Below are 15,578 nucleotides of genomic sequence, written 5' to 3' on the forward strand. Positions count from 1 at the left end.
GAGCCAGGTCCTCAAGGAATCAATTCTGAAGCACTTAGAGGAGAGGAAAGTGATCAGGAACAGTCAGCATGGATTCACCAAGGGCAAGTCATGCCTGACTAACCTAATTGCCTTCTATCATGAGATAACTGGCTCTGTGGATGAGGGGAAAGCAGTGGACATGTTATTCCTGGACTTTAGAAAAGCTTTTGATACGGTCTCCCACAGTATTCTTGCCAGCAAGTTAAAGAAATATGGTCTGGATGAATGGACTATAAGGTGGATAGAAAGCTGGCTGGATCATCGGGCTCAATGGGCAGTGATCAATGGCTCCATGTCTAGTTGGCAGCCGGTATTAAGCAGAGTGCCCCAAGGGTCAGTCCTGGGGCTGGTTTTATTCAGCAGTATCTTCATTAATGATCTGGAGGATGGCGTGGATTGCACACTCAGCAAGTTTGCATATGACACTAAACTGGGAGGAGGGTAGGGATAGGATAGAGATAGACCTAGACAAATTAGAGGATTGGGCCAAAAGAAATCTGTTGAGGTTTAACAAGGACAGAAGAATCCCATGCACTGCTGCAGACTAGGGACTGAGTGGCTAGGCAGCAGTTCTGCAGAAAAGGAGCTAGGGGTTACAATGGACGAGAAGCTGGATATGAGTCAACAGTGTGCCCTTGTTGCCAAGAAGGCTAACGACATTTTGGGCTGTATAAGTAGGAGCATTGCCAGCAGATTGAGGGACGTGATAATTCCCCTCTATTCGGCATTGGAGAGGCCTCATCTGGAATACTGTGTCCAGTTTTGGGCCCCACACTACAAGAAGGAAGTGGAAAAATTGGAAAGAGTCCAGTGGAGGGCAACAAAAATGATTAGGGGTCTGGAGCACAAGACTTATGAGGAGAGGCTGAGAGAACTGGGATTGTTTAGTCTGCAGAAGAGAAGAATGAGGGGGGATTTGATAGGTGCTTTCAACTACCTGAAAGGGGGTTCCAAAGAGGATGGATCTAGACTGTTCTGAGTGATACCAGATGACAGAACAAGGAGTAATGGTCTCAAGTTGCAGTGGTGGAGGTTTAGGTTGGATATTAGGAAAAACTTTTTCACTAGGAGGGTGGTGAAGCACTGGAATGGGTTACCTAGGGAGGTGGTGGAATCTCCTTCCTTAGAGGTTTTTAAGGCCTGGCTTGACAAAGCCCTGGCTGGGATGATTTAGTTGGGGATTGGTCATGCTTTGAGCAGGGGGTTGGACTAGATGACCTCCTGAGGTCCCTTCCAACCCTGATATTCTATGATTCTATGAACACCACCGACCCGGCCAGACAGAGCCACTAGGCTGGACAGTCACCAGGTCAGTTATTCAAAGGGCCCTGCCAGAGGAAGGCAGTGGAGTTTGGGCCACATTTCAGCGGCTTCATGATGAGGCAGAATTATAATAACAACCCGGAGCTCTTGTCTCAACATGCTTTCCAAGGGGGACACACGATCATTATCCCCACTGTACAGGTGGAGAAACTGAGGCACACAGAAGGGAAGTGACGTCCAAGCTCCCCATGCAGGCCAGTGCCAGAGCCAGGACTAGAACCCGGTGTCCTGAGGCCCAGTCCATTGCTGTAGCCCCTGGGCCAGTGTTTCTCAAATGTGGCCATCGGAGGATATTTTTTGCTGCCAAGACAGCCTCCAAAACAAGGGGGGAATTGGGGTAGATTGAGGAGCATTGCCCCCCCAAATCATAAATGTTGATAGTAGAGGGCACAAGTTAAAGGTTTTACCGCCCCCCAAACATCTCGAGTCACGCCCGCGCCCCGAAGTAGGACAGCCCTCCCCCTTACTCTCGATTGCCCCTCCCAGAAAACAGCAGCCCCTCCCTGCAGCGCCCAGCTGTCACTCCTGAATCGCTGTTACCAAGGGCAGCGAGAAGCGCCGCGCTGGTGTTTGCACTGGCACGGCCAGCAGGCATCAGCACCCTGCACCACGCAGCCTCCTCGGGGGCTCCGGGCAGCACCTCTGGAGACATGTGGGGCCAGCGTGTGCGGCACCGGAGGCAGCTCGTCAGTGGAGGCAGCTGCGGTCTTTGGTCACCAGGACGCTCCCCTGTCCAGCAAACCCGCTCCTGCCCAGCCCGGCGCACGGGGACCCTGGGGATCTGCAGGAGGCTGGTGCGCTCCCGGCCCACCTTCCCCAGAGTGGGCTCCTGCTGAAGGGCCGTGGGAGGCAGAGCCAGAGCCAGGGACGTATCTGTGGATATTTATTTGTTTTTCCTAAAGTTAATTCAATATTTCAGGAAAAATTGTCAGCATGGCCCCAGCAAGAGTTGGGGGTCGACTCTGAGGCCAGCCCTGCACTAGGCTATGCTGCCAGCCCGGATGTTTTTCCCACGCGGCTCTCCTTTCCTGCCCACATTGAATGCTAGCAATGACTCAGTCCCTGCTCGGGCAGGGGCTCTGGGGCGGGCCCTGTGATGAAGGCCCGTGGCACGCCCTGCCCTTCGGTGACTTTATCACAGAGATCTTTTCTCCCACTGTGCACTGGGCGTTTGAGTTAAATCACAGCCGACCCCACGCAGCCCCCGAACAGAGCAGAAGGGCTGAGGCTGAGTGAAACCCGCCCACCCTGGCTCCTGCTGCCCCAGGGCCAGAACCTCGTCCGTTCTCCAGCCGTCCCCAGACAGTCCTGGGAAAACAAGGAGCTGGATTTATTGGGTGAAAAGCTCAAGCAAAAAAAAAAAGCCACAACCGGGGCCTCTGTCCCATAAAGAGGCAATAAATCCGGCTCACCCTCTGCAGAACGGGAAGTGCCTGGTCCCAGCCCCACCTGCCAGGGGCCGGGCAGGGCTCATAGCTGGGAGGTGCCCCGGGTTCCAATTAAACTCAGAACCGAGCTGGGCATGGCAAGCCCACGGGGTGGTTTTTCCAGTTCTGCCAGAACCTGTCTCCTCCTCCCCCCCGCTGCCTGAGATTGGTGCGAGCAGACACCACAGCACCGTGCCTGCCGTGGGGTCGTCTCAGCCCCGCGCTGGGGGGCAGAGAGGGGAGGCCCAGCGCTGGGACCGGAGGTGCTTTCCTAGGTGGCACCCATGCTGCCATCGGAGGCAAATGCCCCAGCTGGATGGTGAGTGCTGCTTATTGTAGGCTGTCCTGTGGCCCATCGCTGTAGCATCTGGGCACCGCTGCTCGCTGTCAGCCAGGCCTGGTGTGAGGTCACTGGACAGGGGTCATGCAGGAAGCATGTGACACAAACAGAAATAGAGCCCAGGTCCCCTGATTTCCGGCCCTAACCACAGGAGTGTTCTTCCTGTGGGCTTGCGAGCTCTGCTCGGGGGTGTGAGGCACTGGCCACAGCCTGAGATTCAGCTGACGGGTTGAGGCTGGAGGGGGAGCGAGGCTGACAGCCCCAGGTGGGGTGCGGCTCACCCCTAGCCGGCTGCAGAGACACCACTAGGAGGGCTGGGCTAGCATGGAGCTCTGCCTGGGGGGGGGCCCTGGGGAGTCCTGGCTGTTACACGCCGGACGATCAGATTCATTAGCTGAGATGAGAAGAGTCCCTGATCTCTGCGGGCAGCGTGTCCTGCCCAGGGAGCGGCCGGTCCTTGGTTCCTGCGCGAACGGTTTGATGGTATCAAAACCAATCGCTTCCACTAGCTCCAACGTGCTGGTTCCAGTCTGGGATGGACCCATGGCGGGATTCCCAGCTCGGCCTGTCACTAGGGCCATCGCCAGAGAGCCTTGGCAGCCCACCCAGTCCTTGCATCTCTGCCAGCCAGGTCCCGGGACCTGCCCTGGTGGCTTGGAACTGGCCTGAGCCCCCCCTCCCCCATCCCTTGCTGCTGAGTGGCCATCAGATGGGAACCGCTCTCAGGGACCAGGGGCTGCCTCCCACCTCATATCTCAGCCTGCGGCCGGGCAAGTCCCCTCCACCATAGCTGGGCATGGGGCCATGTGGGCTGGGGGGCATCACAGGGCAGGAGTAGTGTGAGGTGGGGTAGGGGCAGCTTGGGGCACAGCATGGGGGCAGATGGGGCATAGGGAGGGGCTAGGGGCTGCTCTTATTGGCCAGGCCTTTGCATGGTCACCCCAAGGGCCTTGCCACCATTGCCAGCAATCTCAGCTTGTCCTTTTCCAGGCTGTAGCTTGGGGGAGCTGGGGCTGTTTGGGGGAAGGGAATGAAAACACTTATTACACTGAGCAGCCATGGGGCGGGGCTGGGGCAGGGGCTCGGAGCAGGATGTTGGCAAGGCTGGTGTTGCGCTCGGCCTGGTGCCGCGTGAGAGGCCTGAGGGGGGCTCTGGGGGGTTCAAGGGGCTCGGAGCTGGACTCGACCGGGGACCTTGCTGCGCTCAGCCCGGAGCCATGGGGCGGGGGGGCTCGGAGCTGGATTCGAACGGGGACCGTGCTGCGCTCGGTCCGGAGCCGTGGGGCGGGGGGCACGGAGCTGGACTCGGGCGGAGACTGTGCTGCGCTCAGCCCGGAGCCGTGGGGGGGAGGCACGGAGCTGGACTCGGGTGGGGACTGTGCTGCGCTCGGCCTGGAGCCATGGGGGCGGGGGGCACGGAGCTGGACTCGGGCGGGGCCCGTGCGGCGCTCGGCCCGGAGCCACGTGGCGCACACTGTGGAATGTGTTTGGATTAGGCCGGACAGACACACTTAGCAGAGCTGGGTTTGTTTATGTTGCGCCGTTTCCCCCTCACGCCAGCTCAAAGGCAAATAAATGAATGCCGCCTCCCCAGGGTCTGAGACCCCCCCAGCACACGAGCCCCTCCTGGCACTCTGGGCCAACCTGCCAGGCCCACGCCGGCTCCCTCTGCAAAGGGCACAGTCCGGAGATGAACAAGCCTCCTGCCCATGTGGAGGAGTCGGCAAAGGGCTGGTGCCCCCAGAGAAGGGGAGCCCCCATGGAAAACAAAGCCAGTGTAGCCTCAGGCCGGGCCCCCCAACGGATCCAGCGCTGACTCCGCTGGTCCCTGCGGATGCTCCCCTAGGCCCAGCTGCTCCTCACAGAGGAGGCCCCCAACTCCCTGGGAGCCTCATGTCCCTGCCTGGGGACAGCCTGGAGAAAAGCCTTACAGATCTCCCCAGCCAATCAGATGCTTGAATGCCCCAAAGCCCACGTGAAGAGATACCCTGGTGACACAACCCCCCAGCTCGGGTCACTAGTGGGGACCAAACCAGCCCCGTAGGGCAGCACGCTCCCTGAGAAGCTAGCAGAGTAACTCCCGCAGCTAGCAGCAGCAGTAGGCGCTTATCCTTCACATGGGCCAGCCCCAGAGAGGCGCACTACAGAAGGCCAGAATATAGCAACAGCATAAATCAAGGCCAGGGCCACATGGGAGTTTAGAGCTTGTGCCCAAGATGCAGCCACTGAGCATTTACCAGCAACAGGGTAGAATGCCAGCCCCAGAAGGCAGGGCGTGCAGACTGGTGCTGAACATCGCAGGGCCCCTGGGTGGGCATTGACTGTGGCAGGGCTCCCCGGCTGGCGCTGACAGTAGCAGGGCCCCCAGGCAGGCGCTGAACGTGGCAGGCCCCCCGGGTGGGCACTGAAGGCAGCAGGGCTCCCTATGGAGTTAGGAAGTCTGCAGGCTCCCATGCATTTAATATTAGAAGCAGGCAATGGCCTGTGGAGAGGGGTGGGCCAGCCAGCAAAGCCCTGGATTAGCCACTGGGCCAACAGGGCCTGTGCCCAGGGGTCCCGGCTGATTGAGGGCCCTGGAAAAATTGGGTCTGGAGCACGAGGGTTTATGGCTATATCCGAGTCTCTGGCGTAAATGTGCATGTCCACAGCATCCACATGGAGCCCTTTTGTGAACCGTGCTTCTTTGGCCTCAATGAGCCCCAGTGGCAGGCAGTTCCGCAGGTTAATGTGTTGTGTAAATATGTGCTTTATTGGTGTTAATTCATCTGGGAGCCCAAGAGTTTTCACTGGTTAAAAACAGTCCTAAAGAGAACTCAGCGGGCCTGTGGCAAACCACAGGCGGAGGGAGGTTCTCAGAGCGTGCTGCCGGCTGGATTTCCGTACTGCCTGCAGTGCCCCGTGCAGCCGACGGATGGGGGCAGTGGTCTGGGTGCTCTCAGCTATGGCAAACCCAGCTTGAGCCATGCACGGGGCAGAGTGTGGGCTAGCACCCCGGTGCATGCTGGGAAATCACCAGTCACCCCAGCGCCAAACCCTGCAGAGAAGGGCCCCTTCCTGCTGCAACGCCCCTTTTGACCACGGGCCGCTGTGCCGTGTGGATGAGCTCCAAGCGCCACCTCCCTCGAGGCTCTGCAAGCCATGGCCCGTGGGACAATAAAACTGACGCAGTGGAGTGGGGGGCAGGATGGGGGTGCTCAGCTCCACAAGGGAAAGGGAAGGGGGGTGGAGGGTGCTTAGTTCCACAAGGGAAGGGGAAGTGGGGGGCGGGGTGGAGGGTGCTCAGTTCCACAAGGGAAGGGGAAGTAGGGGGGCAGGGGGTGCTCAGCTCTGCAAGGGAAGGGGAAGTGGGGGGCGGGGTGGAAGGGTGCTCAGCTCCCTGTCGGGGATCCCTCACATTCCTTGGGGGAGTCCCAGGGACACCAGCGCTTCGCCCTTCTCCCCCACGGGTCTCTAGCTGGTTCTTACAGCTCTTGTCGGACCTTCCTGTGAGTGCTGGCGGCCTAATGGTTAGAGCATAGGCCTGGAAGCCAGCTCTGGGCACCATTCCCCTGCTGCTGAGCGGGTTATTTCCCTGGCACTTCTCCCACGTTTTGAGCCCTGGCGTGAGTGGCAGAGTGCCCGCTGTGTCTCGCCCCCAGGAGCCAGCTGGGTAGCTGGGCCCGAGACGGAAGAGACTCGCCTGGGGTTAGTCAGTGGGGGAAAAGGACCCAGGAGTCCTGACTGCCTCTTGCTAAGAGAATAGAACCCCAGCGTCCTGGGTGCCAATCTTCGCTTCTAACCATCCAACAGCCCCCACATCCCCCGGAACTTGTACTCACACCAGTCGGGCTCGCAGGCTGCGCTGCCCCCTGCTGGCGCTAACCACCAATGTGTGTGACTGGCAGCTGCTGGCGGCAGGGCTCTGGGGCTTGCCAGCGGGTGGCGCTGCTGGGGTCCGTGGGCGCTGTGGTGTCTGGCACCCGTGTGGCTGGGGCTCCTCGGCAGGGGTGGGGTGGGAGAAATGGAGTCTCCCTTCCCCAGAGGGGAAGCCCGGCTCTGAGCACCGGGGCTGCTGGTGCCCACGTGGGGGTGGGGGGTCATAGAATCATAGAATATCAGGGTTGGAAGTTGCAGAAGCTCCAGGGGGAGCCTGGCTCATCAGCTCCCGGGCCACGGCAGCTCCTGAGCCCTGGCCTAAGGGGGCACAAGAGGTGCTGACAGCAATCGGGGGGCAGCTGGCACCCCCTGGCCACCCCACGAGCTCCATGCCAGGACTTCAAATAACTCCCTACCCTATGGCCCCCTGCCCTGCTGCCCCATGGCTGGGGAGGGGGCCAGTAGGGAGCTCTGCAGGAGGGGAGCCCTGCCCCCCAGCAGACACAACCCCCCCCCCCCCCCCCCGGGGCAGAGCCCTGAGCAGTCGCCTGCAGGCTCTGCAATGGGGAAGTCTAATGTGGGGGCTCGGCACTCGGCTAAGGGCTGGCTGGGCCACATCTCACCTTCCCCCAGCGTGGGGTGGGGAGGGAGGGCTGGGGCTTTGGCTCATTGCCAGGCCCTTGTGTGACTGCTGGGGCAGGCCAGGCCTTAGGGTAACCTCGTGTGGGGACCCTGCCAGCGCAGGCCCGCAGCCAGGAGCCAGGGAGAGCCACAGGGTGTCTGCAGGCAGCCTCCTCAGCGCTGAACCCCTTCGTAGCCAGCCCAGCCCTGCCCTGCCCCCTGCCACGGCCCCTTGCAAGCACCAGCCCTCCCCTCTGAGCCCCCTGGCGCCCCCTTCTGGCAGGGAACATGCAGCCCCCGACCCAACACCGTGCACTTGCCCTGGTGCTCCCGGGAGCCCTCTGTGTTCTGCTGTGGTTGACACCTCCACCCCCAGCCTCAGCTCCTGCATTAAATCTCCTCTCTCCAAACAGCGCCGCAGCTCACGCCTGCACCCGGGAAGGAGGAAGTTGCCTCACGGGCTTTGGCAACTTGGGGCTTTTCTCTCTTGCTGCCGGGACGTGAAGCCCATAAATAGCCAGCGAGCGAGGCTGTGCCGGCAGATCGCTCCAAGCACAGCTGGGCACATCTGCCCCTCGGTTCGGTAAGTCGCTCTGGGTTTTGACCCTCCCGGATGGTCTGCGCCTAGCCATGGGGGGCTGGGCTCACTGTAGTGCAGGCCCTGTGGCTCCGGGTTGTCCAGCAGGGGGTGGTGTGCAGCCACCATTGGCGCTGATCAGATCTGTGAGGGGCTGGGTCACGGACCGCCCTGCTGGGGGAACTCTCACAGCCAGAGCGGGAGGGAAGGTGGCGCACGCAGGGCAGGCACAGGGTTTGATGGCAGGCTAGGGGGTGGCTAGGAAACAGGGTCCGTGGGAGGCAGAGGGGCTGGCCGGTCTCCTGGGCCTTTCGCCTGATTGCCAGAGTCCTCAGCTCCTTGCGGCTTATCGGGCTTGGGGGAAGGGGCAGTGCTGAGGGTGCCCAGGGCCCACGCCGTCCCCAGTGCGGTGATTCATGGGGTAAGGGGGCTTCTGAGGGAGGAGATGGGAATCTGGTCTTTAGTGCCCAGATAGGAGTTGGTGTGGGGGGAGCAGCCCCCAGTCCTGGCTGCTGAGCTGGGATGTGTTCTGAGCCTGCTCCGGCAGCGCTCTGTCCTAGAGCCAGCTGGGCTTCTCCGTACGATGCTTGTTCCCTTTCGCACGCGGCTCTGGGCTCAGTGGGGCTGTTCCTACGGAGCTGGGACCCTTGTTACCAGTCCCTGCTGCTCACTGAATCCTCCTTGGGGCCATGCTGCCGCCACAGAGCCAGGGCTCTGCCCTCTGGACTGGAGCCCGTGGGCCCCGGTGGGGCGAACGGGCGGGGTCTCAGCGTGGCTGCAAAGCAAGAGAGCGAGATCTGGAGTACCTTGCACTAGAGCTGGGGTCTCCTGCACTATGCCAGCCCCGAGCCCTCTGCATCAGCTGGGAGACAGATTCCCCCCCGGGCCAGGGAGCATGTCCCCTCCCCAGAGGGTCACAGACCCTGCCCTGAGCTCTGGGGGCAGGGACTGTCTCAGGCTGCGTCTGTGCAGTGCCTGGCGCGATGATGCCCTCTGGGGAAAGGGGTGCAGATTCCTGTGCATTCGCCGGGGCGTGTGAGCAGGGCACCTGGCTCCAGGCTGATGGGGCTCATTATGCCGCTCCCCCAGGTACCCTGACACCTCGGCATGCCCAGGGCTGGGGAAGGGGCTGGCTCAGTCCTAACTCACAAGGGAGCCAGGTGGGGCCTCACCTGCTCTGCAGACATCTGAGACATCGGTTTCCGTGGAAACGCCCCAATTAGGCCCGGGATGGAAAGAATGGGGTCGCATGTGATCTCCCTTCTGGGAGGCTGCCAGGGGCCTGCGCTCGCTGGTGCATCATTCCAGGATCCTGCCCGGGCCTGCCTGGGATCCAGCAGCTGCTCCCTGCTCTCCCTTACCGGGGCAGCGTGGGGCCCAGGGCTGTGGCTGGAGGGGAAATGGTGCGTCACAACAGGGGCCTCTGTCACGGACTCACAGGACTCCATACGGTCCCTGGGGGGAACCCCCTTCAGTGCGACAGCCCTTCTCGGGAGTCCACTCTCTCCCAGGGGATAAGCCCCTCCACCTCCTGGAACTGCACCTCTCTGGGCCCCCTCAGGGAGTCCACTCGCTCTGGACCCCCAGGGCCTCCACTCCCAGAGGGAATAATGCCCCCTGATCTCTAGACCGGAGCGACTCTCAGCTAGCGTAACACAGGAGGGTTTATTGAGCATCTGAACACAGCACAGGAAACTCTCTGACCCTCAGGCCTGGCCTCCCTCAGCACAGCACATCTAGGTCTGTCCCACATCCAGGTGGGCTCTGGCTGCTCTCTCCTCCCAGCCCAGAGACCCCCTCCTTCCTGCTGAGGCTCCTATATCACCGGCCCCAACAGCTCCTCCCCTGTCCTTTGTCTTCTGTCCCAGGTAAACAGGTGGCTGGGGCCCCCTCTCTTCCCTCCTTTGTTCCCCTCTGGCTGGAACTGGCTGGTCAGGTCACCCCGGGTCCTCTCTCCTCAGCCCATTGTCCAGAACCAGCTGACTGCCAAGCTGGGGTGGGCCTCTTAGTCACCAGTTGTTAGGGTTCCCTATCTCCAGGCCATTGTCTGGGGGTCCTGGCTGCTAGGCGAGGTCACACCTGGTCCTCTGCAACTACAACTCTCTCCCACCCCACCTTGTTAAACATGCACCACACAGGGAAACTGAGGCGCGCACATGCTATTCATGTAAAACACTACAAAAATCTCCAACTTCGTCACAGCCTCCCCGGCCAGGCGCTGAACAGACATGGAGTGAGAGAGACTCCCTGCCCCACAGAGCTCACAATCTGAACAGACACATGGGGGAGGGGAAACTGAGGCACTGAGCAGGGAAGTGACATGCCCATGGGCACCCAGCAGGCCAGTGGCAGAGCTGGGAACGGAGCTGGTCCCGAGTCCCAGCCCCCATGGCCTCCCACTAGGATGTGCTGCCTCTGTAACTATACAGCCATGTCAGGGCGGTGGGGCCCTGGGGAGGGGTCTGGGTCCCAGCCGTGGGGGAGGCCAGTCCAGCCCACAGCAGCCAGGAGAGACCCCCGTATTTCTAGTGGCCTGAGGCCTGTGAGTCAGGATGGGCTCCCAGCCCCAGATGGTTTAATAGGAGGATCTGTGCCCCACTTCTCTGCCCTTCCTGTCCCCCACTCCTCCATCCTGCCTCTCCCCACCCCCACCCCAGCTCCGCCTCTCCTCCCCTCCCCTCCCCCACTCTCCCAGCCCTCTCTGCTTACAGCTCCCTTTGGGCTGGAGCTGAGCCGAGCAGCTCACCCTCCCCAGACCCCAGGCTGCCAAGGCCCAGCCAGCTGGGGTGCAGGGGCAGGAGCCTCCGGCTTCCCTAACTCATGCCCTGGCCTGGGTTTTGCTGTGGCTGGCAAACGGAGCAAAGGGATGTCCTGCCCTCCTGCCTCTTCCCAGCTGGCCCAGCCCAGGTGGTGCCCCCAGCCCTGGTGACCTGGGGCACAGCTATGCGATGCCCGGCCTGTCTGTGCCTCCCCAGGCGGGGGAGACGCTTTGAATGTGTGGCTGATTCCGGCTCAGCCGGAGCAATGCGGGGAGGGGCTCCTGGGGCAGGGGGCTGTGCTTTGCCTGACCCCTTTTCTTTTACTTCTGTTCCTAGAAGCCAAGGATCTAGGCCAGGACCGTGCTCCGGGACCCGACCCCCTCCCCGAGACCTGGCCCTCCCCCTTCCTGAGACGATGGCGAACATCACTGTGGATAACTTCTCGTGCTACGAGGCATCCATCGTGGGGTACCGCTACGTGGCCGTGAGCTGGGGCGTGGTGGTCACCGTGGTGGGCACGCTGGGCAACGTGCTGACCCTCCTGGCCTTCGCAGCTGACGCCAAGGTGCAGACCCGCTTCAACCTGCTCATCGTCAACCTGACGCTGGCCGACCTGCTGTACTGCGCCGTGCTGCAGCCCTTCTCCGTGGACTCCTACCTGCACCTGCACTGGCGGGCCGGCCCCAGCTTCTGCCGCGTCTTCGGCATGCTGCTCTTCGTCTCCAACTCGGTCTCCATCCTGACGCTCTGCCTCATCGCCGTCAGCCGCTACATGCTCATCGCCAACCCGGCCCTCTTCAACCGGGTCTTCTCCCGCCTGGGCGTGGGGCTCGTGGCCCTGGGCACCTGGGTCCTCGGCTTCGCCAGCTTCGCCCCGCTCTGGCCCGTCTTCGTGCTGGTTCCCAAGGTTTGCACCTGCAGCTTCCACCGCATCAGGGGCCGGCCCTACACCACTATCCTGATGGCCTTCTACTTTGTGGTGGGCCTCAGCTGCGTGGGCATCTTCTACTTCCTCATCCACCGCAAGGTGAAGGTGGCGTCCCATGCCATGGACCACTACAAGCTGAAGAAGGCCAGCGTGAAGGGGGCTTATGTCGCTGGGGCCAGCTTGGCCACGCCGGGCCAGTCTGTGGAGCTGGACAGCGGCGTGGACACTGGCGTCTCCCAGTCCTCCAGCATCTCAGAGCAGGGCCACACCTCCAAGACGCTGGTCACGGAAAATGGCCCAGCCCCAGCCCCCACCCCAGCCCCTGTCCCCGCCCCCGTGGCTCAGGCCCCGGCAGTGCCCAAAAGCCTGCCCTCCCAGCCCAAGGACAGCAACAAGGAGTTCCGGAAGGTCACCCGCATGTGCTTCGTGGTCTTCCTCTTCTTCGTCCTCAGCTACATCCCCTTCCTCCTCCTCAACATCTTTGACGCCAAGAACCGGGCACCCACGGCGCTGCACATGGTGGCTGCCAACCTGACCTGGCTGAACAGCTGCATCAACCCGGTGCTGTACGCCGCCATGAACCGCCAGTTCCGCGAGGCCTACACGCGTGTGCTCTCCACTATCTCGCGCCGCCTCCGGTGCCTCTGAGGGCTGGGGCAACAGGGGGCTGGGTTACCCCAGATCAGGGAGCTGCCTTGGTGCTGCCCCGCCCCTAGGGGGACCCCATATCCTGTCTTGCCCCAGGGGAGGACGTTGGACTCAAGCACGGACTCATGCCAGATGCGAGCTGTGCCCTTGGCTTTGCCCTGCCCCGGTGCCTCCTGCTGGTGGCAAGAGGAACTGCCCTGTCTCTGGGGGGCCCGTGTGGCGCTGCCTTAGCAGAGTGCCAGTGTGGACTGTCCCTTTACCCACCGTCCTTGGCCTAGTGAGGTGGCAGAGGCCAGCTGGGCCCTGCCTTCCCAGCTCTATTTATTGTCTGTTCCTGATTTACACCCTGTCATTTTTCTATCACTGCCTCAATAAACGGATCCCTGTGTATCTAGTATCGGCTGCATTGTCTGTTCTCAGCCAGCGGATGAGCCCTCCGTTGGCCGTGGGGTGGGGGGACCTGGGGCTGTGGCTGACCATAGGTCTGGGCTGTGTGCGGATCCAAGCACCAAGTGGGGGGGGGGGGGGAGAAGAGGAGGGGATATTAATGGAGTCCTGGGTTGTTCTAGGTCCAACCCACCCCAAGGCAATACCCGCCCCCCACCCCACCCAACAGCTCTGTCCTCAGCCTTGGGCCTCCAACTGGCTAAGTGCTGCCTAGAGCCCAGCGACGGGGTCTCTAGTGAGCCCAGCCCTGGGGGATGGGTGATTGGGGTGCAGCACCACCACGTGGCTGATCTGGCAAAGGGATCTGGAGTGCAGCCCAAGCTGTGTGTGGGGCAGGGAGCCCTGAGAGGTGGTAAAGGGGGGCTCACAGCTGTGTATTCAGAGCTGTCTGGGACTCTGGCCCCCCCAGGCCAGGGTACGACCAGGATCCATGCAGGGGAAGGGGACCAATACCCTGGAGAGCCCCAGCCTGGCCCTGCACAGCCCCCACAGCCGGACCCAGAGCCGGGCATCACTGCAGGCACTGGTGCTCTGGCTGGTAGGGGTGCGAGGAGCCGGTGCCAGGATCCTGGCGGGAGATCCCCGGCCAGCCCCTCACCTAGAGGTCTGCTGCAGGGGGAGCCCAGTCCTCGGCTTGCAGGGCCGCCCCAGCTCAGGGGTCCCCCAGGGAGGGGAGGGGGGTTCGTAGGGCTGCCCTACGGTCCAACAGGCCCTGCTCCAGCACAGGGGCCTCAACTCAGGCTGGCTGAGCCCAATGGGCCTTTCTGACCCCAAACTCTCTGAAGGGCTGGGGGGGGGGGGGGGGGGGGGAGGGCCTTGCCGCTCCCCCAACACACAGTGCCTCGCTGTGGCGGATGGGCTCCGGGGCAGGGAGCCAGGGCGAGCCTTTGCTTTGTGCGGGACTGTCAGCTCTAGGCGGAGAGTAAATACAGAAGGGACAGGACCCGTGGCAGGGCTGGGCCACACGGGTGGGGGTTGGGGCTGCATGCGGGGACTGGGGCAGCAGGGGGAGGGAGGGCTGGGGTTAGAGCCTGTTTCACTGCTGCCTCTTTATCCGCAAAGAGGGGTCCTGCCGCACGCACTGGGGGGATAAGGTTGGCCCCTGGGTCCACCAGAGCGGAGCTGGGCCCCATGGCCGAGCACCCCCACAGCACCAGCCGGCCCCGAGTCTGTGGGACACGCCCGCGGAGCTCAGCCGGGGGGCAGAGCCTGCCCCGCCCATGCTCCCAGCAGAGCAGCTCGTCCTGGCCCTCGGCTGGCACACAGGGCTGCCCCCCACCCCCGGGTTACCCCTGCCCCATCACCTGCATTACAAGGGGGTGGAGGGCCCGGCTGGCAGAGAGATGAGGCCCCGATTTGCCAGGCTGGTGCAAGGGGCTGCAGGGCAGGTGGCGGCCCTGGGGAACAACGCCTGGCACAGGGATGGGGTGGGTGGGTTGTGAGGTGGCCTAGGGAGCGCAGGGTCCATCCGGGCATAAACAGGCTGAAGCCAAAGGGCCGGCACTTGGTTCTAAGCCAGCGCAAAGCTCAGCCCAGCCGGGGCCGGTTCCCCATCGCCTTCCCCTCCCCACTGCCTCTCAGGACCTCCCCACTTGGGCCCTTTGCTAGTCCCACCTCCTTCCTCTCTAGCGCAGCTCAGGGGTCATCACCGCCTGGGGGCTCGCTCTAGGCCCCTGCAGCCAGCAAACAAGGGCTGAACCCGCTCTCTCCACTGCCTGGGCCCCTGGCAAGAGATGGTAGTGCCCGCCCAGCCACCCCTAGGCACTGGCCACAGACCCGTTTCCTCCCCACCAGCCAGACACTCCCGTGCATCATTCTGCCACTGCAGGGAACTGCGCCCCAGGCCTGGACCCCCCCCCAGACGCCCCCAGACCTGTAACCTGCCCCACACCAGACTTCGCCCCCAGGCCTGGAACCCCCAGTCAGAGCCCCCCCTAGGCCTGAGCCCTGCCCCCAAACAGAGCCCCTCAGGTCTGGAACCACCTCCACAACCAGAGATGGCAGCTGCTGTGAGTCAGGTTCAGGGTCCCCTGGGGGGGTTACACGGTGTGCATGGGGGGAGGGGTGTTGAAGCAGCCACAACACCCCCTGGAGCTCCCCTGTGTGGGGCAGGGGACCTGTTGTTGGGTCTCCCCGGTGCCTAGGGAGTGGGATTCACACACACATCCTGGCAGAGCATCCCCAGCTCAGCCCACCCCCCCCCCACACATCTGCATGACCTTCCCGGCCCCCCCCAGCCCCATCCCTATGAGCTTCCAGCCTCCCCCGTGCGTGGCCCCAGCGTCCCCGTCCCATGCTGCTGAGTGGCCTGGACTTCCCTGAAGAGATTGCACAAGGCTCCGAGTTGCATCCGCCCCTTTGTTCTCTGCTGACAGAGCAGGATGGGGGGTACCCAGGGTTGCATATTGCACTCGGCGGGGGCGTGGGGTTGAGATTCTTGCGTTCCAAGTTTACTAACAGGCTGTGACGAAGTCGGGGATTTTCTTGATCTTTTCAATGGTTTGCATGCCGAGGGGGTGGGACTCAGTTTCCCTGGGTGTTACTGGTTTAACGAGGTGATGGGAGAGGGAGTTTGTTATTACAGAGGACCGGCGACGGAACTTGGGACCCCGGCCAATGGCCGGGAGAATGG

General features: G+C 62.4%; 1 protein-coding gene across 1 annotated transcript in view; it reads left to right on the plus strand.

Annotated features, from left to right (window-relative positions):
- Positions 1–12,846, plus strand: part of GPR84 (G protein-coupled receptor 84) — a 21,321-nt gene extending 8,475 nt beyond the window's left edge. Inside the window, exons 2-3 of the mRNA XM_026660700.2 lie at positions 8,001–8,170; positions 11,260–12,846. Of these exons, the coding sequence (XP_026516485.1) occupies positions 8,001–8,170; positions 11,260–12,499 (1,410 nt within the window). The 3' untranslated portion in view covers positions 12,500–12,846. The remainder of the gene's footprint in view (positions 1–8,000; positions 8,171–11,259) is intronic.
- Positions 12,847–15,578: the final 2,732 nt, after the last annotated feature.

Source organism: Terrapene carolina, unplaced genomic scaffold, assembly GCF_002925995.2.
Source record: "Terrapene carolina triunguis isolate 2854851 unplaced genomic scaffold, T_m_triunguis-2.0 Scaffold836, whole genome shotgun sequence".
Lineage (NCBI taxonomy): Eukaryota > Metazoa > Chordata > Testudines > Emydidae > Terrapene > Terrapene triunguis.